General features: G+C 40.7%; 1 protein-coding gene across 11 annotated transcripts in view; it reads left to right on the top strand.

Annotated features, from left to right (window-relative positions):
• The window catches only part of RAD51B (RAD51 paralog B), a 467,347-nt gene that overhangs the window by 296,776 nt on the left and 144,826 nt on the right, over positions 1-25,745 (top strand). For 5 of the 11 annotated variants that reach the window (XM_054826023.1, XM_054826024.1, XM_054826025.1 and 2 more), the window contains exon 10: positions 10,793-10,871. In XM_054826023.1, coding sequence (XP_054681998.1) covers positions 10,793-10,871 — 79 coding nt within the window. Of the gene's footprint in view, positions 1-10,792; positions 10,872-19,848; positions 19,943-20,022; positions 20,897-21,167; positions 21,230-25,535; positions 25,714-25,745 lie in introns of those variants that run through there. The other 6 variants (XR_008577203.1, XR_008577202.1, XM_054826030.1 and 3 more) reach the window with 5 other exon arrangements.

Raw genomic sequence — 25,745 nt, 5'->3', positions numbered from 1 at the left:
AATAATAAATTTATTGGTAGTTAAATTAGGAACATATGCTTAGCATAAATGTAAGTCAGAGCTTAAATAATTTCACGTAAGAAATTGAGATGTAAAATCAGTGAATATTAATTAAGCACTTCTGAGGTCAGAGTGGAGCACAGTGAGGAAAGGTGAGTGATCTGCCTAGGCTTACCCAAAAGAACATAGGACCTTACCCTCAAAGTTAATCCTAGGATAAAACAGACAAGCAGCAATTTATCTGAAATTTGGCTAATATCACATAGGTTCATGATTTCTAGAGATTTGTTTTAAATATTTCAGAACCTCTGCTTCCCACTAGCACTGACTCTTAAAATCAAAGGTAATCTGTCAGAATTTGGCTGAGAAGGTTTGATCTCTTTGATATTAATTTACATTTGTTAATATAAGTGTCCTGCTGATATTTCAGGATTTAGATAATTCTTTATCCCATGCTGAATCCATCTCATGTTTTCCCTCAGGCTTTTGAAGGCTTTCTCTTCATTAATTTTCTTACTCAAATCAATGTCCACTGTTGCTCTTTCCCCTGCAAAACTGTCTTAAATGTATCTGCATTTCTTTCTCCCTCGCTTTTTCTTAAGATGAGAGACAGGGACTTCTTGGCTTTGCAGTCTTAGCAATTTTTTTTAATATATGGAATTTGTATGCATTGCACTAAAAGAAAATAAACATGTGCTGCTATATTTGGGGGGGTGAGACAACAGCAGGATGGTCAGCTGCCTTTTGAGTCTGTTCCTTTTGCTGCTGTTTCCAGATGTGTGCTAATGGACATTTTTAGAATGTACACACAAACTCTGCTTGCCTACTTTTCTGCACTAATTGGTTTGGATTTATGGAATGCCTCTCATAAAGTGTCTCTAGCTGCCATTGTTGTTTTTCTATAAAGTAGTAGAAAGGAAACTCATTTCTAAACAGTTTCCTCTGGACAGGATTTTCTTGTGGGGGAAGGAGAGATACGATCCATTTAAATTGCTCTATAAAGAGCTTTATTGAGTTGTGGCCCATTAACCTGGCCTTGATGAAAACCTTTTCAAACAACTGCACTTCAGGGAACCACATCTCTCAGGTGCTCTGTATGGCACAAATGAAATGATAGTTTCCTAAGAAATAATTTTAATCTAAATTGTGATTTTTTTTAATTTTTTTTTTATGTGTTCAAAAGTGGTAGGCACTCCACATCTACTCCCAGTAGTGGGGCACGTTTGTAGCCTCATCTCTCATTGTTTGCTCTCTGGTGCTCAAGACATCTTAAGCTTTCCCTGTATCAATCCTGCAAGTTTGTTTTTACCAGGGATAATATACGAGTGGGGTCTAGATGATTAGGAAGGCTGAAGGATAACTGCACATATCTCTTTTCCTTCAACCTGTTCATTCTTCCTCTTTATTCCCAGTCATTGCACAGCCTGTAGCCTTTTCTAGTGACAAGAAGCTTACAGGTGCAGGCAGTGCTGTGGGGGTGGCTGAGCTTTCTTCTGTTCTCTGTGCATAGAGGGCTTTTCCTTGCAACAGGATTTGGAGGAAGATACGAAGCAGGAGATAATAATTTCCATAAGAAAATGCAAGATAAATTCAAACAAACTCTACAGTAATTTGCTTGTGAAGGCAATGCGATTTGATAATGTCTTACTCGGATTTTGGTATTGATATCAGCTATATAATCTTTAGGAATGCATTTAATTTCTGAACTTCAATTTACCCAAATGCATAATGGGGTTATTTTTTCCCCACTCTTGTAAAGCCTTTTTTAAATCTACAGATTAAGTACCATACACAGGCAAAATGTTGTTATCCCAAGAATCATATGCAGTGGGAGATCAGTAAATGGTTTATGGGTATATCCTGCGAGCTAAGTAAATGATTGCAGGATACCGAAACTACATTTTTTTCACCAGAACACTGGAAATTTTTAGGGTCACTTTTCATTTCTGCAACAAGGAGCAATTTTCTCCCAAGGTAAATCAGAACCCCTTGCAAGACTGAAGCCTTGAAGAGCTCCAAGGTCTAACGAGTACTCGTGTTTGGTGAGGTTTGGCAGAAAACACAACCATTTTTTCTCCCACCTTGTAAAAAGCCATCCGGTTGCACTAAAGGATACTTCTGCATGAAGAGGGAACAGGGAACAACCGGTATACTGGTGTGTGAACCCTTGATGCCACTGTGGCATGAGTGCCTGTTAGGGAACTCTTGGTTCCCTCCTCAGGCACCTTTGTGGTGGGCTGGAGGCAGCGTGACCTGTGGGACTGGGAATGAGAGCTGGCCCTGGGAACTGGGTCACAGCTCCTGCTCAAAAGTAAATGATCTGCAGAATAAGGACCTCCACTTTCATTTCTAGAATATATCAAATTCCTTCACACAGGGCCCAAGAAGAACCAGAAGGGAGGGCAGAAAAAACAGTTATGAGGTCTGCTGGGATATCTGATGCAAAATCAACTTGGTTGTTTTCCTTACTGGCTTTTTCCTGGGCTCTGTTGCAGCTGAAAAAACAACCCTTCTAATCTACAATAAGAAGGGAAATTCTGGCATGAAGATTGTCCACCCAGACAATTTGGCACAATTAGGGGAAAGATTTGTTTAGCTTAGCACTGATTTTATTAGTACGTGAGTCTAACCGAACCTTGATAGTCTTTTCCCAGTTGAATGACACTAGCGATGGTGTAGGTTTCCTTCTCAATTCTCAGCCATGCTCTTCCAAGTGAATGTTGTGTAACTGAAGAGTTCTCCTGCAATGCACCAGCTATTAGCAACAATTGTTTACTACAATAGGGCAACAATATGAATTAGCAAAAAATCCCAGCAAGCCAGCGTTGTTTCAGTAAGGGCAGCAAGCATAGTGAGAGTCAGAATCCTTTCACAAATCTCATGTATGTGATAATTTGTCAGTAGGTCTGAATTCCAAAATATGTATTGGCTGTAAATGTGGTTTCCTTATTCATTCGGTCCTTCGTGCACGTATATGCATTTTGTCAGTACAAAAGTTAAGTCTAGCAGAAAAGGAAATCGAAGGAAAAAATTAACACAGAACAAAATGAAAAGAGAAGAATCTGTTCACTGATTAGAAGAAGCTGACATACTTTAAAAGAGGCTTTGAATGGTTTCACTCATGTTCCTCAGTCATTGCTAAGAACCAACTTCTTGTAATAGTCTCAGTAAAAAAATGGGGAAGAAACTGGATGTCTTTCCAGTCTAAACGGAAATGATGTATTAAATGTTAATGCAGCTGATTTTCTCAAATATTTCATTGAAATGTCGTAGTTCTTTTGTTAAAATCATTAGTTTTCCATTATGAAACTGTATGTTTTTTAATGTGAGAGCTCATAGCTGAGTCAAAATCATTTTATTATTTCACTGTTTGGTAGTTCATCATCCTGGCATTTTGATAACTAGTTTGAGATAAGACTTTGTCCCCTTCATCTTTTGTACTTGTTTTTTGGCAGGACACCGGCTTGATTTCTGGTTGTCGGACTACTTCTGAAAGTCCATCCAATACATTTTCCAATTCATCACTTTCCTTGCTATTGACAGGGGATGTTGTCCCAATAATTAGTATTTTCTGCTGGGCTTCTGCAATCAATTTCTGTGATTCATCTCTTCCATAATGCTTATAAACAATAAACTGTATTAATAAAAATGCTTTCCCTAATTAAAAAACAAACTTTAATGTACAATTTTTCTGCTGTCATCATCAATTCTCTCTAAGCCTTTTGTTTCTCAACTGTTCTGCCTGTCTCCCATTTATCTTCCTTTATCTAATCTAATGGCATCTATCCAGTTTCTATTCACTTTTCATCAAGGTGATATATTTCCTCTTCATAGTACCTTTGTGTTCTTAACTTGCCTTATGGCAGAAATAATTTTTTCAGTTGTTTAATGTTTATTCTATATTGTTGTCAAATAATAAATAATTATTACAAACCTTCTGACAGGGAAATGTAAAGGAAACTAAGATTTGACCACTTTGCAAAGTCCTAACTTTACAAAACTGAAAAGAGCTTTGATTTTTACTTCTCTCAACCATCTCTATCATTTGTACTTTAGTAGGACAGCAACATAAGAATAACCGCATCTGCAGTTTATATTCTGTTCCAGAAGTTCATGGATAGCTTATGGATAGCATTCCAGAAGCATTGGGGATAGGATGAATTAGAAAGACTTAGTAACATTCCGGCATTTTTCTATTTTCTATTCATTTCACCATTTAAAAATCATTTTTGTCATCTAAATGCCTGTTAACTTCTTTAGACCACTATTTACCGTTACTGTTTACTCATCTCAAAATGTGTACTCCTTTTGGTGCAACTTTGCACTAAAGTATCAATAGGAAAAATTTCTGGCGAGGCCTGGATTTCATCTTTGATTCCTTGATTAAATAGTGCTTATCATAAAAGGTGTGTCTTTCGCTTATCTGGTTAGGAAACAAAGCAATAAATTCCTTTACATACCTCAAGAACATTACTGGAGTTGTATATTCCTTTCTTTTCCTGAAGCAAAAGGGAACCAAGGAAAACTTTTATGTTGGACTAAAAATACAGGTTATTAATCTCAAGTTTGGGAAAGTAAGGTTGTGGAAAGAGGTTTCTTTTTCAGTTTATTAATAAAGTATTCTGATTCAGATCCCAGTTCAGATAATAAACCTTTCTGTACTCTCTCCAGTTTTTGGCCAGGACTGATTTAGAATTGGAACAGGACATAGAGTTGAATATATGTGAGTTTTAGAAATGCCTGTTCTGCCTGAGCTTTCTGCTTCCGAGTTATCCTGGAAGACCCTTGTGTTCTCCACATCCTCAGGTGGCTACTTGGAACCTTGGGGAGAGGAGCAGATGTTCACCAGAAGATAAAGATGAGAAGACTTTAAATTATAAATTCTATATTTGAAAACCAGCAACTTTTTCTTAAAAAAAAAACCAAACAAGTTAAATCTATCACCTTTTCTCAACACCTGTAAAACACGACAGTACTCCAAAAGCACACACATTGCATCTGTATGTATTAGCTCACAGATCTGTTAGCTTTTTTTCTTTTCTTGCCCTTGTTATGTGATACCAGTGGACTCTAAAATATACTCTACTGAGGCTTTACATAAGATAATATTGCTGTTACTTTTTCTTGGTTTATTGACCACAAAGATCGTTAGTGGGACATTGTTAGTATGTATTGTTCCAACTCTGTCAGTTCTATCAGCATAAAAGATGAGTCGGCAGGGCTTCGATGCTTCTCAGGATGCCCATAGGACTTGAAGAGACTTCATAGGTCATGGAGTGCATCCCAGGCACTGCTTCATATCCCTTTCATAAATATTTTAATCTGAATCCTAAAAACAAAGATTTTTTTTTTTTAGCCTTGCCTCTTTGAGTCGAAGGCTCTTCCAGAATCTCACTTTAGTGATGGTGACAAACTTTAAAATTTCCAGCCAAAATGTCTGTGGCGACACGTTTGTTCTTGAGCCAGTGTTGTCAGTTTGAGAAGCTCTTCTCTTTCTTCCTGCTCTATTCTCTCTTCTCCCCTCCCCCCATTCACTTACACACATAGACAACAGTCAGCCTTCATTTTTTGCTAGATTCATTGAGCTAATTTTTTCTAGTGGCCTCTCAGATGACCACTCCATTCTCCTCACCAGCACACAGCCTATCTCTTGCAGTTTGAGTCCATGGGTGACCTGTACTGTGCATGGTATTCCAGATTAAAGCTTGCTAGTGGCTTGTACAGAAATACCAACGTATCCCTGGTTTTGCCAGGTGTATGCAGTGATATGCTGTACAATTGGATCTGCCGTTGTCCTGGTTACATCATCTTGTGGGTTAGTAATCTTGTGAGGTACTAATATATCTGGGAAGTGTTTTCTTTTCAGTAACTGACTGTTTCTCCTTTTGTCTTACAGCTTCTGTGCTTATCCTTGTTTACTTCATTATCAGTTCTGATTTAGCAATGTTAAAAGCTTTACAGAGATCCAAATAGATGAGGTCCAATTTATTTCAGATTTCTAAAAAATTGGAAGGAGGATGTCAGGTATGTCTGGCATAACATCCATGTTTTGTTTTATCCGATTTTCCAAGTCTTTAGTTGTTCTTCCCTTCAAAATTTCTTCTAAAGCCATGCATGATACTGAAATCAGATTACAGGCCTCAATTCACCAGTTGACTTTTTTTTTTCTCTCTCTTCCTTTTGAGGACTATGTTTGCTGCTTCTCAGTTATGTGGCATCATCTTCAGTTCTGTTGTGGTTTAACCTGACAGGCAGCTAAAACAACCACACAGCCATTCTTTCACTCCCCCTGACACACAGTGGGATGGGGGAGAGAATCGAAAAGGAAAAAAAGGTAAAACTCGTGAGGTGAGATAAAAATAGTTTGATAGGACAGAAAAGAAAGATGAGGATGATGATGATAATAATAGAATATACAAAACAAGTGATGCACAGCACAATTGCTCACCACCTGAAGCCAATGCTCAGCTAGTTCCTGAGCCATGCCACCTCCTGGCCAACCCCAAGTTATATACTGAGCATGATGTCATATGGTATGGAATATCCCTTTGGCCAGTTTGGGTCAGCTGTCCTGGCTGTGTCCCCTCCCAGCTTCTTGGGCACCCCCCTGCTTCTCGATGGCAGGGCACTATGAGAAGCTGAGAAGTCCCTGACTGCTTGGCAACAACTAAAAACATCAGTGTGTTATCAACATTATTCTCACCCTAAATCCAAACCACAGCACTATACCAACTTCTAGGAAGAAAATTAACTCTATCCCCACTGAAACAAGAACAAATTTCATAGATGTATGACAAATACTAGCTATCAGACCTAAATTCACATGCTGATTCTTACAGGTTTTTTTCGACAGAGATGATGTATTTTCTACTGAATGCGCTAAGCTCCTGGAGTTTGCTTTCCACTCAGTTATTTCTGTATCTATATGATATAGATAATTCCCATTATCTGCCTTTTCCTCTTTTTCAGCATTGTCCTGCTTGTTGAAAACTGATTATTTCTTCACTCATATCTAGAATATATTTAATTACTATCCCAATGTCATTTCACTATAACTCCAATTTCTATTTCCTTTTTGATATTGTTAATAATCTTTCCAGGGTCAACATTACCTTGATTTGTGGCAGTCCTCGATTTATACTTCTGCTTCTTGACCTCCAAAACTTCATTTTCTTTTTTTTTTTTTTTAAAATATGTATTTCCTTCTATGTTTTGTAAGTTCTTTGTGTATACATAAGAACCTACTCTGTGTTGGCTATTCCAACCAGAGGATGGTTTGCAATGACCTTTTACAGTTTTTTCTCTTTGGTTGAAATACAAATCTAAATACTTTCTTTTTTTTTAACGTTACGTTAATGTAGAGTTTGGTGTTGTAAAAAAGAATTCTGTGTACTCTGTCTGGTTGTGAAATATGCAATCATACTTTAACGGTTATTTTTCTCAGTAAGCAAATATTCAAAATAAAGCAATACCTTTGAAAATTCTGAGCTGTTCCTCTTTCACTAAGAAGAAAGCTAATTCTGAGCCTCAGCTGTAACTGCGCGGCAGCAGCCTTTCAGAGGGGCCCTGTGATGTGCTGCTGAAAGGATGTGATTTATTATATTTTTTCATTGCTATACTTAGTTATGCACATATTGTAACTGCATAAAAATGCAGTAACAGAATGTACATAGGGTTATTTGAATGTCTATCCATTTGCACGTACAACTGTGCCTAGTGCACATGCATATATAGGTTAGTATTTATGTGCATAGCGCTGCACAGAATGCCAAAAATTTGACCTTAGACATCAGATTTGTAACCGTTTCACTTCGGGCCTTTCCGATTAAGCATCCAGCTGTTGTGGGAGGCTCTGTGGCTGAGAGTTTGCACAGTTTTTCCACCCCATCCTCTCCCCCCATGTTCCCAGAGCTGCGGGAGCATGCGAAGCACCAGGAGGCACTCTGCTTTACTCCTGGCAGTCCCCCTCCTGCCGCGTCAGTGGGAAGCACTGGCTCTGGGGATAACGATGAGCAAGGGAATTCGGGTTTTGTCAAGGTGCGTCACGGACGTGGGATGTGACATGCCTCTTCTTTCTCCAGGAGTTCGTTCCAGTGAGAACGGTAATTAACATGGAAGAGGGGAAAGTGCTAGCGCAGCAGTTTTCCTGCTTGGAGTAGTTCACAAAAGTTGTATTGCATCCTGAGGTGGTTTTGCCAGCTTCATATGACTGAAAGGAAAACACTGACATTTGGACTGGTCTGATGTTCTCTGGCTGTATTTGTGGTCTTTATGTGCCTGCCTTTATTTTTTACTGTCTGAAGAAGAAGGGAGCTATGGTTTAAATTCTGAAAACCATAAAAATGTTAGCTAGCTGTGGGTAATAATGGTTATATTTGGAGAACCAGATATGAGGATTTTGTTTCCTCAGCCTGTATCAGGATCAGATGAGAAAGAATCATAGAATTGTTTTGGTTGGAAAAGACCTTTAAGATCATCAAGTCCAACCGTTAACCTAGCACTGCCAAGTGCAACCACTAAACCATGTCCCTAAGTGCCACACCTACATATCTTTTAAATACCCCAGGGACTGTGACTCAACCATTTCCCTGGGCAGCCTGTTCCAGTGCTTGACAACCCTTTCGGTGAAGAAATGTTTCCTTATATCCAATCTAAACCTCCCTGGCACAACTTGAGGCCATTTCCTCTTGTTCTATCACTTGTTACTTGGGAGAAGAGGCCGACACCCCCCTCACTACAAACTCATGAGGCGAAGAGTTGCAAGACATCTAAGCATGGTCTTGTCTGCAGACTGCGTACAAATACAAATGAAACTTACCTACTTATACAGATACCCTTAGCATTTAAAGTGCTATGGGAAAGTCACACACCTTGATTCTACAGCAGATTTTGCTGCCAAATCCTCTGGTTACATAAGGACACTGCAGAGCTCAAACTTCTGGTGCTTGATATTTTTAATCTAACACTTAGGAATCAATGTCTCAGTTCTGTGTGTCTATGAAGTGATTCAATACTCTCTGACTTTTCGGTGAAATATGAGCAGTTTTGGTGGGCATGAACTTCCTCGTTTTTCTGTAGTCTCTCTTGGCTTTTATAAAACCTGCTCGCTCTTTTCCTGCTGATTGTTAGGCACCACCAACCAAAATTCATATGCAGTGACCCTTACGAGTGTTTGAATGCTTGGCAGAATTAGGGCATAACCTTTGAAAATAATGGCGTTTTTTTACTCCATTTGAAATCAGCAGCATCTATTGGTGCCCCACTCTAAAAATAAGGTTATTACTGTCTGCAGTTCTAAGAAATCTGTATTTGGATGTATCTGACAGAGGGCTGCCTGTCTTGGGCTGTGAGACCTGACAGGACTCTGGCAGTTTAGGCACTGAGGTGCGGAATGGTTCCATGGCACACTGCTAGGCAGGCCTCATGGCCGGGTGAGATGAAATCAGTACAGGGAAGGGAAGGAAGTTGGCAGTGTTCTGTGTCCTGAGCAGTCACGGCTCGGGCTGTGCGATATCGCTGTGCTTGGAGCAGATCCCTGCACAGGATGGGTGCGGGCTGAGGGGAAGCCGCCTGCCCAAACCATGTCCTCAGGGGCTGGGAGGGCGGGAAGGCTCTTCCAGGGTGCAAGGCCACTGCCAAGAGAGAGCCAGTTTTCAGTTCCTGGCCTTTTCTAGCTGCTGAAGAGGTGAGAGGAGAAAGGTGCTTTAGCTTTGCTCAGCAGCTCTGTGCCAGAGGCAAAGCAGCAGCACGCTCTCCACATCAGTCGCTGCTGTCAGTGTCTTCTGCAGGGCCCACATGGGGACCATTAGATCACTGTTTGTGCTAATCACACTCTGGGCAGAGCTTATTAAATTTATCATTAAAATGTCGCTTTCACGTAGATGACAGAAAGGGGGTTATTTTGAGGGAAGCTGTGAGGGAGCAGTCCTCAGCGATCAGCAAAAATCAAACAGCCAAGCAATAAAGCCTGGCGCGTTTGTGTGAGTTTGACTGGCACTGCAGGTCCCACATCTCCTACCCTGCCAACAAGCCCATTTCTTTGTCTCCAGAGCTCTGCTGTAGCTCATCTTCCACAGGGGATGGTTCCTCCATAGTGGAGACAGACAGCTTGGGATATTTCTGGCCTGACTATGGAGGGCCAGCACACCCGAATGCTGAGCTAAATTCAATCCTGCTATATACCCCGAGAGAATTCCAGTTCCTATTTTGAAACTCCAAGGACAAGATCCCTGAATAAAACTTGACTCGGTCATTACCCCTTTTGCAAAAGAGGGCTTCCAGATAATTGCAATGGCATGTTACCTTCCCTGGTGTGAGGACCCACAGGTGGACCACGCTGCTTCCAGGGGCAGGAGGAAGATGATGTGTGGAGTTCTTGGAGGAGCCGTGTGGGTGCATCTGTGGAATGGTTAATGGCAATTAAAATTGTGTTACCCAGTGGCAGTTGCAGTTTTGCTCAAAATTGTCTCCTATTCGAGTGCAACTGCCTGAACTAGCAGGAATGACTGGCCTTAACAGGATGCCAATAAGACAAGCAAAACTTGCTGCTTTCATGACGGTGTTTTTTTAGGACCTGTAAATCCTGTTAAAATTGCACCATGATCTATACATGCGTATGAGAAGACCTCAACTACTTAGAAGTGACAGTGCTAGATCAATAACTACCTTGTTATTTCTGCAGTATGCTTTACTACTTCTGGAAGTTAAATCCAGTGAGATTATTCTATGGATTTGAGCTCTGATCAGTATGTTATAAAGATGTGTACTTATATATTACTTGTTTGTTTTGCAGCTCCTGGTTGCTAAATCCCCTGTTGCTCCATTCTCTGCTTTTTTCTACACCATTGAGAAATCAGGGTTGGTTCTTCAAGGTAAGACCAGAGCACTGATTGTTTTGCCTTTACAATTAGTATTTTAAGTAGGCTGAAAGTAGAGAACAGCGACTATTGTTGAAAGTGGTACTGTTTATACCTAATTAAAACCCCACACATTTAAACAGTCTGGTTGACAAGGGCAGCCTTCTGCTGTGTTCACTGTTTTGTCTTGAATTATACTGAATTAGTTGTTGCATATTGCCACAAATATAAGAATGAGCCCTAAAATTATTAATCAAGGCTCCCTGTTTTCCTTCAAGGTAAAGTAGAATAGTTCTGGCAATATTGCTCCTATGGGATAGGTTTCTCCGGGAGAAACATACCCATCTATCATTCATAACATGCTCTAATAAATGGTTCTTCTGTAGCAAATGGCTTAACATTAATAAAAATACAGGAAATTAATATCAGTTCTCTATTTTTGTGATCATCTTAATGCTAATGCCCCATGGTCTTAAATAATCCTCAGATTCTCTAGGATATGAGGTAGTGTACTGAAAAGCTGGATATTACTACCATGATAGCAGGAGGGTTCCTTGTGGCCGTGTCCTAAATCACGTTCTTTCAGACCACAGCAAAAAGGGAAGTTCAGCTCTTCCCTTCTTTTCCCCATTTATCCCAATAAATCTTCCTTTAATGTCCTTACTTTTTGACAGATGTTCATAGATCAATTTTGTTGAGTTGCTGTGTGTTGATATGCAGCATGGTTCCTGATTGCTGCGTCAGTTTAGCAGAGTAAATAAAACTAGTCAGTGCCCGTCACTTTTTGCTGAGAGGATACACTCTCACATGCAGCCATGGCATTAAGAAAAGTGAGTATCACTGTTTCTCACGTTCCGGTGATTGAGAATTACTGATCCCATAAAGCACTACAAACATTTTAAGGTATGTGAACAGTTCTCTTCCTTCTGACTGCCCATTTCTCACCTTCAGGCAGGCTGTACCAGACCAACAACATATTTACATTTACTAGTGAGTAAATACGCTTACATTTCTGGTGATACATAATGTAGGAAAAGAAAAGAAACAAAAACATATTTGGTGCATTTTTGCTTCCATTTGATACATCTGCATAATGGTAATGTGGATGTCCATTCAGTGTTTCCTAAGCCTATAGATACTATACCCAGTGTATTCTTAGATGGCATTCTGGGAATTTGATCTGCTTTATTTGGTACCAGGAATTTTAAACAGGCTACAGGAACTAGAAGCAATTTTTATTATTTTAAACTGAGATGACTTGCAAGAGTTGGTCTAGACATGTTTTGATTCAGTACAGGGCAGGAGACAACTTTTCTATCTATCTCGAACATCTTCTGAGTTGCAGACATGTTTCTGGTCATTATAAAAGAAGGCAGACAATTTCCTGCTCTGTTCTCAGGCACTAATGTAGTGAAACTTTGGGAAAGAAGGCTTTCCCATTTCAGAAACGGGAAGCATTTGTTCAGAAAGGATCTTTATTTGTTTGAATTCTTTTCTGTGAGCCAGGAATATAGCTTACCAAGGCCTGAACCCTACCTTTAAGAACAAATGGCCCTGGTAACACGTAATGATGATGGATCAGGACTCTCCGATAGAAGGACAGCACTTAATTAGGAGTACGGCAATTGCTCTTTTCCCTCTATCTGTATGTTTCTGGCGTGCATACTTAAAACATCATTCATGATTTTTCTAAAAACAGGTGAGATACCGGTTTGGATTTCTCTAGGTAAATGCTGTCTCGATATCAGGCTGCCATGAGCAAGGGAGACTAGAGAGTTTTTATGAGAGTTGTACCTGGTGCTGGTACACAAGGTAAGATGTCAGTAAGGCAACTAGCCACAGGTCAGCCGGTCAGGGAGTGTCCCTGCATTGTGGCTTGAGGGACATCATATAGCGCTAACAAGTGGAATCTGTCCTGCAGCCTGATTGCAAAGGCAGCTTTCCATTCAGGCTTTGTTGTTTAATTCAGTTGGTGTCAGGAGGTGAGCACATTCAGGGCGGCTGATGGGAACAAGTGGATGGGTGTGGGAACTGGCAAGAAGCAGCAGCTGGCTGAAGTGCCCAGGATTCTTTCTTCTTACTCAGGGGGTCCCATCCCGGGACCATTAACCAATAGGCCATAAACAAATTGATATCGGAAAATGTGGCTGGAAACTCCTTGATTAGCGAGGGTGAATGGGGAATGAAAGACAAAGTGAAAGTGTGATTTAACAGTTCCACAAGCAATTTCCATTGCCACCTCTGAGGGATTAGGATGTGTGGAATAGGCTAAAAGTGAGGAGGAGCTCCCCCTCCTTTTGTTCTGTGGGCCGGAGGATAATAAAACGGCAGGAGAGGCAGTGCGGCTAGTTAGGGATTTCACAGGCTGCTATTTGATGCAGTTTAAGGAGCCCTTCTGCTATTGTTGCAGTTAAAATGGGAAGCGGAACTGTTCTTCATTCGCAAAAATCTCCAGCGTCCTCAGGAAGAGGGCTGAGAGCAAAAGGCTATTAAGATGGTAATGCTGCCCCATTTGGAGGAGTGTATCAAAATCCTCTTTGTCAATGTAAATCGCTGCTCTGTTTCCCTGGTATCTTTGCATCTCATGGCCCCAGTGCAAGCACAGGAGTGTTCGGAGGAGACCTTGGTGAAGGCACTCTTTTATTGTCAGAGGAGAGCTCCAGGCTGCCCAAGGGTGCCACGGGGAAAACTTCTGTGCTTTTATAAACTTGAAGTGTTCAGGGATGAAAAGAATCCAGTTATTCACTCATTCTTTTATTTCCACTTACAGACTAGAGAAATTAAATTTGATGATTGGAAAGTAAGATTGGCCAGTCAGAAATTTAACAAGGAAGGTCAGCCTTCAGTCTCCTTTCATTGCTTCAGTCTGCTCTGTGTTGTAGAGGAGGTGGAGTGCAACCCCCCCCCCCCCAAAAAAAAAAAAAAAGGCTCAGTTGCTTTTACATTGCAATACAATGTCATGCAATGTACTGCCATTCTGTACAAAGTGACTCTGGAATGAAACTGAATTGTGAGAGCAAAATCCAGTCTGACAGCAGATCTCTATTTTGTATAGATCTTAAACAGAGAGGCAGAAGTCTGGATTTAAGCACTACAAAAAATTGGAGGTTATACTCTCTGGTTTTGTATTCCATGTAAGGACTTGCTGTTGCTTCTCTAATTCAATATACTGGTTCAAGTGAATGATGTGGTACTGTTAAAAAGAAGAAGAACAGTAAAAAAGCTCCAGATCTAGTTGATTAAGGGTGCAAGTCACAAGATTATTTTTCTCATTGGCAGTGATATAATTTCTGTTTTGAATTGGAAATTATTAGCTGGTAATTCCATTCCTGGTGTATCAGTCAGAACAGATTCTGGACTGTTCTTGCCTAGTTGTAGTTTCATTGAAGCTGGATGTAGCACATACTAGGTTAGGTCAGCTGAACTAGAAGATGCCACTTAGACATGCACAAAGATATACAAAACGAAGTTAGACTGAATGAGCTGATGTCAGTTTTAAGCTGTATTCTGTGGGCAATCCTTCGAGTCTAGCTTTAGAAGCAGCAGCATTCTGGGGCATAAATACAAGCTAGCAACAGAGCCTAGCTATTAGCAGCTGATAGCTTGGCTGTGGAATAAGTCTTATTCCATCTCACCTAAGTAAATGCCCTTTGTTACCAAGAAGACGGTGCTGGAAAAGAAGACAGGGAACATGGTGGATGGTTGCCAACTGGAGAGTCGACTGGGACTTTTTGCTGAATGCTTTAACCAAGTGATTAATGTTGCTCTTCACTGAAACAGCTCAGAAGCACTGAAAACGTACAGCAAATAATACTAGTGAGCTAGGACTTGCTTCTGATTTATTTTCAGTTTCATAGGGTTTAAAGATGGGTGGAATCACCAGTTCATCCAAACTGACCTGCTATATATCATACATGTTTCCTTCAGGTACCTGATAATTTATGTTACACTGAATCATGTCTTCTAGAAAGGCATTCACTTTTATTTGAAGACTTCAAGAAATGTGAGTTCCTGGTCTGCCTTGACAGTGTTTTCAAGTTTTAGCTACCTTGCTGCTAAATACTTGTTCTGTATTTCAGATTAGAATTTGTCTGCCTTTAGGTTTTGGCCTCAGTTCTTATGACCTTCAGTGCTAAATAAAGCACTGTTGCCATTAAATGGTTGCCGTTTTGCATGAGTGTACTTGACATTAAGATTTATCCAGCTATGTTTTATTCTTCCTTTTAAAAGAAAGGTATAACTGTCCCCAAATTTAATGTCAAAACTTTTGTGCCTCTGCTGACTGGTTCCTCTCACTACCCAAAGAAAGGACAGAATACCTTGTATTGCTAAAGGGAAGAGTTTGATTTTTTTGCCAGCAGGACTGGATCATTAGTTGATTAATCCATGCTTTCTCCTGCCCTCTTTTCCACTGCACATGTGTCAGTGTGTGCACAACCACGCTCACCTTGCCTGTAATGTCTTATTGAGGCAGGTAACTTATGATAAGAAGAAATAAAAGATATGTGGCACTCAGAAGAGAGTGTCTTAGGTTTTAAGTTTCACAGTACTAAGAGGGAGAATATCTCAGAACAGCTAAATCTAGGGAAGTCTTGGAACATTATGTTTCATTTGTCACTAATGTACTGAAAGAGGCTCATTTTGATCTCAAAATAGCATAGGGTCTGAGTTTGTACTGCAGCATGGCAAACCGTCTCCAAAGTGCTATAACTAATTTATATGGCTGAAGCAAGTGAAAAGTGCCTCATTTTATTTTGTAAAGAAATGCTTTGGTAATGAGTAGTGAGGTAGAAAGGGAATTCTCAAAGAAAGGGCAGCATTATTTGTATTGTATTGTGTGAGTTTGAACAGTGAGAGACAATGATTTACTGCATCAAAAGCTTTTATTCAATTGAAGAACTGTAACTATAAAGTGACCTTTGTCTGGAGCAACATGGATATAATCTGTAAAATGAAGCAGGGTTGTACTTGATGTGTGAATGGATGGAAGACAGATTAATGGGAATAAAGTTGTGCATTGCTATTGAGATGGTAACACATTTGCAGTGCCACTGGTGATTTCCGGCCCTATTGGAGGGATAAAGATGAACTGATCATTGTTAGGATCTCTGTGGGGTGGAACCATTTTTGCTGTATTCCCTACAGGACACTGAAAGCCTCATGCTATTTCTAACAGGTTTGTAGTAATGAGAGCAAAAAAAGCAGAATTGGTTTGTAGGCTAGGTCTATCCTGGCAGTAAGGAATGTGAAAAAAATAAGACTCCCATCATCCCAATGCCAGCAAAATCACCCATACAGATGTACCTGACATCAACAAAAATGTCTTGTTGTTCAATCAGTTCAGGGCATTTTGAGGAATGCATTCCTGACAGAAGGACGGCGTTTGCTTGAGTGAGGACGTCCTCACTAGGTGACTGTGGGAATCACTCTACTGCTCTGCAGCAGCATTAGCAAAGCCTTGCAGGAGTAGCCGAACTCCATGGCTGTCAAACAAAGGAGTCCAGAGGAACAAAGCACAGGTGCAAAACCAACTAAAAATGGTAATGAAGAGAGGTGGAGGGAAACAATTTTAATTGTGAGGGAAGACTAGAAGCATTTTGGGTTGAGATCCAGTAGAAACAAAATAAACTCTGTCATTTGAATAAAATTAAATGTTTCTCTCTGCAAACATGATCTTTGTAGTGGCATATTATGTAGACAACAGATCGGTAAAGTTTCTGGCCATACTTTTTGCTGTGAGCTTAACTTGTGGGAGAATATTATGCTGGATAAATTCAGTTTAGCACAAAGTATTGGATTACCTGCTTATTTCTGAACATATATGTAAAGACACTGAAGATACAGTACTGCCTTCTTGCACTGAAAGCTAAACATGTCCCTAAATGCTTTGCTAGATTGCAACTAAGTGCCAGCATTTAATTTTTCTTAAGTTTTACTAAATGTTATATGAAAAAAACTTAGTGCAAGCAGTGTGCCAAATCTCTTCTCATTTACACAAGTGTGAATCAAACCAATTATTTTTTAATCCAGTGTTGTTAAAACAGTGAGCTGAAGAGTATAAATCTGTATTTGCAAAGACATTCCCCTCTTTTCAAGGCTGGTGTAGGCTTCCTGGGACAAAATGGTCTCACTTCAGAGAAATCTTCTCCTTATGAGTCTCTCTGTAAGGAATTCCTGATCAAAGTGGGCTGCTCCCCTGTGTTTTCAGCACAGTGCTAAAGCAAATGGCCTTTTTTCCAAAAGGCTTTTAACATAAGGAGTGAAGTTGTCTGTTGATTAGAGGTATTATCTGTGATTTGTGACAGTATATTGTTCTGGGAACTGAACGTTGTCATAGAAGACCAAGACTCTACTAGTAACTGCCTGGATTTAATGTAGGAGATGTTACATCTTTCAAGCTACAGATTTTTAGAATAAGGTAAAATGTACCTAAAATGGACTTAATGTTCTTAAGCAAAGACATTCATGAGTAGGAAGCCAAAAATATGTCTGTCCAAACCCATGTTTTTCAGCCACAGTCTCATGCTTTTACGTGCAGCTTATGAAAGTAAAAGGCAGTTAAGTCTCACTGTGATTTATCACTTTCTCATGCAGGTACAACTAGGTTTCTTTTGCTGTCCTCAAAAGTTATGTCTGTTCTGGATTCACCACTGGCGTGTTTGGTGAAGCCATCACTACTGTCATTTTATCTTGTAAAATGATAGCTAGCAATAGAGGACTATGACCCAAATGACTTAACCTTGGTAGTACATGCAACTTTTCTTTAGCTATAAGACTTTATGTATTCTCCATGTTAAAATCTTGTAAAATCTCTGAGCATACAGCCTGGTTCCCAAAGGGAAACACTGGACACTTTATTGTTTTTGGTGGACACTATAGTGTTATTGTTGAGTGGTGCAGAGATGCAACAGTTAGCTACAGTCTAAACCTGAAAGTCTCCAGAGTGCAATCCTGTGTAGACAGGCACATTTGAATAGCACTTCATCTAAACTAGAGAACTTTGCCAGGGGAGGGGGGCTTATTAGCACAGGAATAACACTTTGCAGATAGGGTTCCTGCTGCTTTGGTCCTAATGCTGTTTTTGTTTGAAACTTTCTCTATGTTTTCAGAATTAACACACCTAGAACAACCTTAGTTATCTCTGTCTCTGATATGTAAACTTGCCCTGTCTTTAAAACTGGACTAACCACAAATTTGAATGATCTTATCCTATAAGCTTAAATCTGTCATGATAAAAAGGAACAGGAATATATAGCACTTCATAGAAACAGACACACACGTGATAAACTCTCCCAACAAACAGGTTTTTACTTCAGGAGGTTTGTCTCATTACAATCATTCCCTAAAATTAATAACATTAGGCTGTTACTGTAAAGTATTTTCTGTAATGTTCATTTGAACTTTTAACATAGTGCTAATGATTGTTGTAGCGCTTCTCCTCATTGTTTATGTTGCAATGAAACCAGAATCTGGCCCTTTGTCATTCAGTTCTGTGAAGACCCCTGAAAAATTTGTGAGATTTCAGGGCCAGATTGAGTTAACCAAGGGTTACAGAGATGAGAGAGGCAACAAGTTCAGTCAGCAGTTTGTTGAAGCATGGTGTATCAGCCCTGGCTGTTCCTTGGTTTGCCACCTGAATAACCCTAGAGGGTCTGCCTTAGGGCTCAACAGAGGCAAAGCAGTGCACGCATGACTGCACGGGCAAAGAGGAAGCACAGGCAGATGATGCTACAATTAACAGTTGAACAAGAGATGTTGTTGCTGAAAAGATTTTACTTTATTGTCGACTGAATCTCATTTTCATTTAAACTTCCTAGCTTTCCCACTACAGAAACAATCTCTCATGTAGTCCAACGCCTTGTGAAGGTGTGCTCTCCAGAAGCAGCAGCAGAGATGTGGAGTGATGTTTCTAGAAAATGTTGTGGGACTATTCAAGTGTTATCAAGCAGTCTGCAACAGGGTGATTTCTCAGAGTGCTGTGTGCTGTTGTGGAGACCTCAGCTGTGATGTGACTGCTGAGTGAATAAGCTTAGAATAAGCAGGCTGATGTCCTGAGTCATGAACACCAAGCATTGCACTCCTGAAGATGTTCTGAGTGAGTTTAGGGATGAGACTCTTGCTTAGTAGCGTATAGAAAGCATCAAATTCCTCCGTCAGGCTGTGTGTTTGAAGGACTTCAGTCTTGAGGCATGTCGGCTGGGAACTGCACGCTACACCTTTTACTTTCTTCATGTTGTATTTGTGCTGCGAGTGAATTACCCAGAACAAGGTATTGGGCAGCCAGGCACATACATTGCAGCTGTGTGTTTGTAGACTGTATCCTGTCTGCTGTGGCCATTTGCTGAAGTTCACAGAGGAGCAGAACATCCTGTTTGCTTAGTTTTCTTTTGTCTGCCCCGTACCAGCACAGGGAGAATATTCCTATATATCTTTTCTTTTCTGCTCTGAAATTGGATCACAGTACTCATGATTGTGTTCAATAGCTGGAAATGCTGAGGATATCCGATTGCTGAGGTCTCTTATTTTAAACTCCACATGCCAGGAAAAGTATGTGGGATCCCACCAGCTTAGCACTGGAGGGTGCAGGATGCATCAACAGGAAAACCAAACAAAACATGAAGTTAAATTCATTTGAAAAGGGAAGGGACTCATATACCACCCATCAGCAGTGTTTAAACTCTTCGTATCCACACAATAGGCCTTTTATTTTCCTTCAGTTCTTCTCAATATGCAAACTATCTTAAATTGATTTTTAGAGCTGCAGCTGTCACTAAGGTCAGTGGGAGCTGTAGGTGCTTGTTACCTTTGAAAATCAAGCCAATGTATTCTCATGTGGTAGCAAAAGCCAAAACTGCTAAATTAGGGTGGTTAAAGCATAACTTTGATAGTTCTGTAATGTGACCCCAGCCACCTTCATATTTGATACAGAGGCAGGGCCACATGCTGTGCACGCCAGAGCTCAAAGGTATGTTGTTTCTTCTTTGCCTTTCAGCCCTCCTTCCCCTACAACTTTCTGGTCTTGTTTCATCACTACAGTCCCTCCAGCCGAGTAATACTGAATAGGACTCCATTGGAGTTTAACAGAGGTAACTTTTATTCACCCAGAATACTTTCTTTTCCTTAAGAAATAAGTTTGCTCCTCCTTTTTCTCTCAAATGTGCATTAGGCTGAGCTGGGGAATGAGTGGTCACACAACTGACCCGTAGCCTCCCACCTACCACAGCAGCAGTGAGGACAAGGAGCCACCTGAGCCACTGTTTGATTTTCATTTGGAAGATTTGTCATGCCCTAGGAAAAGATCCTAAGCAGTGTCCAGAACTCAGAGCAAGTACAGATTTCTCTAGTGTAAAATGAACTAAATTCCACTGTCACATCTGAACACGAGGAGAGAAGGGTGTCCCTCCAGCTGGTCCCAGCTGCCTGGGCTCAGGAAGGACACCACTTACTGCTGTATCACTCAAGGGGTCAGGAAAGTTCAGCACACAAACTGAATCTGCAAACTCGAGTCCTCTTCTGGCAGAGGGGGTAAATGAGCTGGCCCACCTGAGGGCTGCAGCAGACAGCGCGGCACTAATTGAGGCTGGCTTGCCTCACGGTCAGTTCAAGAGCATGTCTTTTGTGGACAGATCTTTGCAGAAAAAGAGCCTTGGCTGAGGATGAAGCTGCCTGCCTCCCTTTGCTCCCCTTCCACTGGAACAACTGTGTCCACCGACACCTGTTTTCAGTGTAGCTTCTTGACTATGCCTGGGTTGATGGTCCAGAGAGGACTGCACAATTGTCATTAAATTTGTTCACCTGTCCTTCCCATGGTGTGAAAAGTGAGTGATAATTTAGTAACTTGTCCAAAGTAATTACTTGTCCAAGAAGAGTAAAAGTCTGCAGGGACGCACAAGTGATAAGTCTGTGGTAAATCGGGTTTGCCACCTGTCTGTTACGGTTCAGAGGGTATGGATTTTATTGAATGACTAAGGGCCTTTTTGTCCATAAAGTACAAGACGTGACAAGGGGCATCTGCTGATGATGTTGATTTCAGGAAGTGTGATCAGATGCCTGGATGTTTTCAAATAAAGTATATTCCAACTCTAAACTGTGTTCCTCATGTGCACTTCCTTCAGTAGTTGCCAAGGATTAAGTTGTTTGGCTTTCTTTGATTTTGGTTTTGTTTTGGGGTTTTTTTTTCCCTAATGCTCAGAATCAGTAGCTTAACTGGTTCAGAGAAAGCTAGTTCAAATGGCCTTCTGTTACTGCTTGCCTCTTAGACTGGCAGTTTTCTCAGTTCATTGGTTCTATCTCTTTTTTTTTTTTCCATAGTGCCACATACTGTTGGTAAAATAAGGAGACTTGAAAATAGAGGAAGTAGAGGTAATGTTGATCTTGAAATACCAGCAATTGAAAGGACCATTCACGGTTTCCTTCAAAACAAAACCAAGTGGTAAGATAATGCTAACCAGGGCTGGGTGCCCAGGAGAGCATCATAATGAAGCATCCACTGTTATTGTTTAACTCAGTGTTTGTTCTTCATGTGAACAAAAGGAAGGAAGAAGTCTGCTATCATCAGGCTCAGAGGAAGGAGTCTTTGTTGCCCTTGGCTACCCTAACTTTAAATGTGAGGAAGCACAGGGCACTGCAGCATAACCTTTCTGCAGTATTAGATGGGGAAAATTGATAGTTCAGGAGGTTAAGAGCGGACACTCTGTTTATCTAATGACTAGGCTTCCCTTGCATGACAGCCCCAAATCAGGTATGTCAGTGCTAGTATTTATTTAGGTCATGTGAGGTTTTAAAATCCTAGTTTTAAACCCTGGTTCCTCTACTTTGCTGCTTCTCTGCCATTTGATTCCTCCTCAGCGTTGTTGCTCACCATCAGGAACAGTAAGAGATGCCATTTCCTTATTGAGTGTGACAGGCACCGGGTGTCCTGAGTGTAAAGTTCAGTCATGTTGCTGAAGCATCAGGAATGTATCTGCTGGAAACTGAGTCAGGCTTACTGTACTTTTCTGCTCCTGCTCCACCCATAGAGTTGTCTGCTGAAGCGGCAGAATCCCTGCCGTCCCTCTCCCCCTCCTTCACGTTATGAGGCTGACACGCTGTCAGATTAATGACAAAGTTTACCATGCTCAGAGCCACTGTTTCAGATTACTCGGGCAATGATTGTGTCATCAGCTAAACTCAGGTTATGATTTAAAGATACTCCTTGCAATCATGAAAGTTTGCTTAGCCTGTCTGTGCGTTAGTCTTACTCTGGCTTTGTCCAGTCCACGTACCATCTCTACGTATCAAGAGACACTGGAGAAATAGACTTACACTCCATTGAAGGCAATGCTGTGTTGTTGGGGTGTTTGAAAAAAGTGGGTGTGTATTTTGATTCTGATAGAAAGAGTTCATTCCTTGTATATGATGCTTTGAAATTTCTGTGGGGCTTTTTGTGGGGCAGCCCACAAATACTTATCAGCTTTGTCTTCACATTCAAGGTACACCCCTGCATTGATTTCCTGTTAATTCACAGGTTACCATGGTGCATGATGTAAAAAATGACACTTTCACACATTTATGACAGAGTGTATTTCCATAATTCCAGAATCTAATTGTGCTCACAACTCTATTCTACTGGTTAGCTCAGATAAGGGATTTACATTCTCCAGCATGTAAGACACAAGTGTCAGAAGACTGCTTGCAAACTTTTTATAATACAGTGGCTTCATAGATTATATGTTTTGTGAAGGTTCTACCGACAGTACTGTAGACAGAGAACTTTAATTAGAGAAAATAGCCTTGTTTTGTTTAATGCAATTGTTCCGAGGGCATGTTGATTTGGCAAAGTGAAAGCTTTGATAGGAATACAAAGAGAATGGGGAGAATCCCATGAAACCACTAAGAGGGTCAAGTGTAAGGAATATTCTTCAAGGGGTCTTAGTACATCAACTATATACAAAACTGATGAGGGCAGGAGAATTAGGGCCAAGCTCAAATTAGATACGCTTCTTGTATGGCCAGTGTGGTTCTGGGGATGATCAGCTTGTGTGTAAAACCGTGCTGGATACAGGAAGAAATAAAACAAATACTCCATATTATGTTATTGGTATTGTGGCCCTGTAAACCCACTAAGTTCAACACAGAAAATGGAAAGAAAACTCTGAATGTACTAGAAAATAAAATTAAGAAATAGAATTAACTCAGACCACCCACCAAAGGAACCTTCTGGAAACAGATTGATCTTTACTTCACACAGTAGATGTGAAAGCACAGTAAAATGCTGAAAACCCAGATGGAACAGTGGGGGAATGACTCCGCCCATGCTTAGGTTTTTTTCTGTTTCTAGCATCTTAAAGTGTGGTGGTTCTTTGAAGAAAAAAAAAGATTACGTTTAGCACATCTTAGTCAAGCCACAGCAGATATACTCAGTTTAGAAATACAAAGGGTTTGGGTTTGTTTGGTTTTCCTAATGGCTAACCGTAGAAATTATTTGTTTCTTAAAAACTAAAAGGGCTTCTTTCCTTCTCACATATCATCAGGAGTGGTTTTAATGGAATAAATTGTGTCTTCTGTGCCTTCTTGTCTTCAGTTGTGCCAGTCATGGAGGTTTATGTATGCAGTTACAGGTTTTGTACTTGGGTGTGAAAATAAAGCTGAAGAGGCACAGAAGAAATAGAATTTACTTAGGTGTTTGGTGGCCCATTTGCTGAACAGAACTAACAAGGCTGACTGAGTAACTAACATTCATTAGTGCAATTGAAGACAATAGATGAGCTTCTGAGTACTGTCAGGGAACAGTTATCTTGAATAAAAGTAGGCGCTGGTTTGATGCATCTGTAATTAGAGCTGCCTAGCACTGTGGAAGGGGTTTCCTTTCCCTCCCAGGGCTAGAGGGCTTGGCAAAACCTCCTTTGGGATGAAGCTTTAGAGCATTTCTCTGAAAGACTTCTTGGGGAAATGACAGCACTATGACTTTCTGAATAGAAACTGTTTCTATGACATACCTATCTATCTGTCTATGTATCTATCATTATTTCAACTTACAGAGGACATGAAAGACCACGTAGCAGATACCAGAGGATTGGAAGCCTGGTATCAAAGCCATGTCTAATGGAATTGCTTCTTGTTAGTGGAGTATCTCTGACAGACTTGAGTAGAGGTTTTAATTCAGAGTGAGGGTAATGCAATAATAGATATGGGAAGAGGGAGTGGATATGGCCATGGTCTAACTGGAAAGAAGAGAAGGAGAATCATGGGGAGCACAGCTGTGTGTTGCACAGCAACAGCGCACGTCTTGTGGGCCATTAGTGCATGGGGGTAGGCTAAGCCCTTGCAGCATTCCTCTTCGCACTGCCTTACCTTTCCACCTGCTTGGGCGGGGAAAGCTATTTCAATACCATTTTTCAATACAAATCAAAAGACATCTCTTTGATGTAATGAAATGGGGTGTGATTTACTCCTTTTCCCTGGATAGAGGCTTGCTGGAGCTCACAGGGGGCTACCCTGGACTTGGGGAGAGAGATGCAGTCTTGACGTGGCTCCTCTATTGGGGTTTCTAATCAAGGGACTGGACTTGATAACAGGACAGTTTGCTGTGGGAGATGGCTGAAACCTGCCTGCAGACAGGTGGGAGTCTTTTGTAAAAGAATCGTAGTAAAAAGACTAAACCTGTTACCAAGAGGAAACTTTTTCAAGTGAACTGATCTGACAAAAACAACAAGAATAAATGAGGCAGTGTTACTGCAAAACAGTGTTTCTTAAAGAAGCAAAATGGCTTTGTTTCCACAAGCTAGCAAGAGGGATACTGGTTGCTACGGCAGGAGTCTAATGGTGGCAGATTCACCAGCCTGGTTGTTTACGTGTAGGAATATGTTCACTGAATGTTTCAAACACTCCAGGAAGAAAGGAGAGACTGAGGACTTCACTATGTTTTAGTAACATTCTCTTTCCAACACAAATCACACTGAAGAAGGCAACAGATAAATCCCGATTTCACTTTATTATTAGTTGTTGAGATATGCATTTATTACAAGAAATGGGAAACAGATTACACCAGCAAACACATCTGGCCTCAGACTGGCCTTCAAGTCATCCAAAAAGAAGCACGAAATATGGCGTTGTTTACAGCCAGGCACTTACAATCCCACACAGCTGCGGGGGTGAGAGGCAGAAGAATAAACTCTCAAGACAAGCTGACAACAGCTCCACTGCTGGGGTGCCCCTTTTGCAGACAAGACAACAACAGATGAAGAAATCTTGAGAATGACCCAGAGCAGTGCTCATTAGTGAATGAAGCGCAGGCAGGAAATGGGACAAGATTCCTTTTGTCATAGTTTTTCACCCAGCTGTCCGCCCGTCCCACAGCCACCCACATGCAATCAAATATAGTCATAGTCAAACTCCAGAAAAGTTATACAAATAAAACCTCCAGTGATTGCATACAGACCTCTTCCAAGTTACATTTGCCCCATTAGCAAGGAATGAAAAATTGCTGGGTTTAGTCCAGGCATGTTTATTATTGCAATTGAGGCTTATTATGAGGGATTGTATTCAGGTAAAGCTGATAGGATCGTGTAATTCCTCTTACTCTTCAGTCTGTCCATCTGTTTCTCTGCATATCTACTGTTTATTATTGATTACTAGCACTTTTACTACATCTGTTGTGTTTCCTTCTTATGCCAAAGCTGTGATTTTTACTTTATGCAGGTATATACTCTGTTTGTGTAAAACAGATGTGTGCGATTCCCAAAATGACAGCATTAGCAAGCAGAGAAAAACATTTCTGGACTTCTGCAATGGATTCTCTGAGGAATCAAATGCTATTTTGAGATTTTTAAGTTATCATAATGGCATCAAGACTCCAGCTTCTTGGGATCTTTTGTGTGTGAGTACAGCTCACTTAAAATCTTGTTCACA

Source organism: Grus americana, chromosome 5, assembly GCF_028858705.1.
Source record: "Grus americana isolate bGruAme1 chromosome 5, bGruAme1.mat, whole genome shotgun sequence".
NCBI classification, from domain to species: Eukaryota; Metazoa; Chordata; class Aves; order Gruiformes; family Gruidae; genus Grus; species Grus americana.
This window is presented reverse-complemented; position numbering and strand designations above follow the sequence as displayed.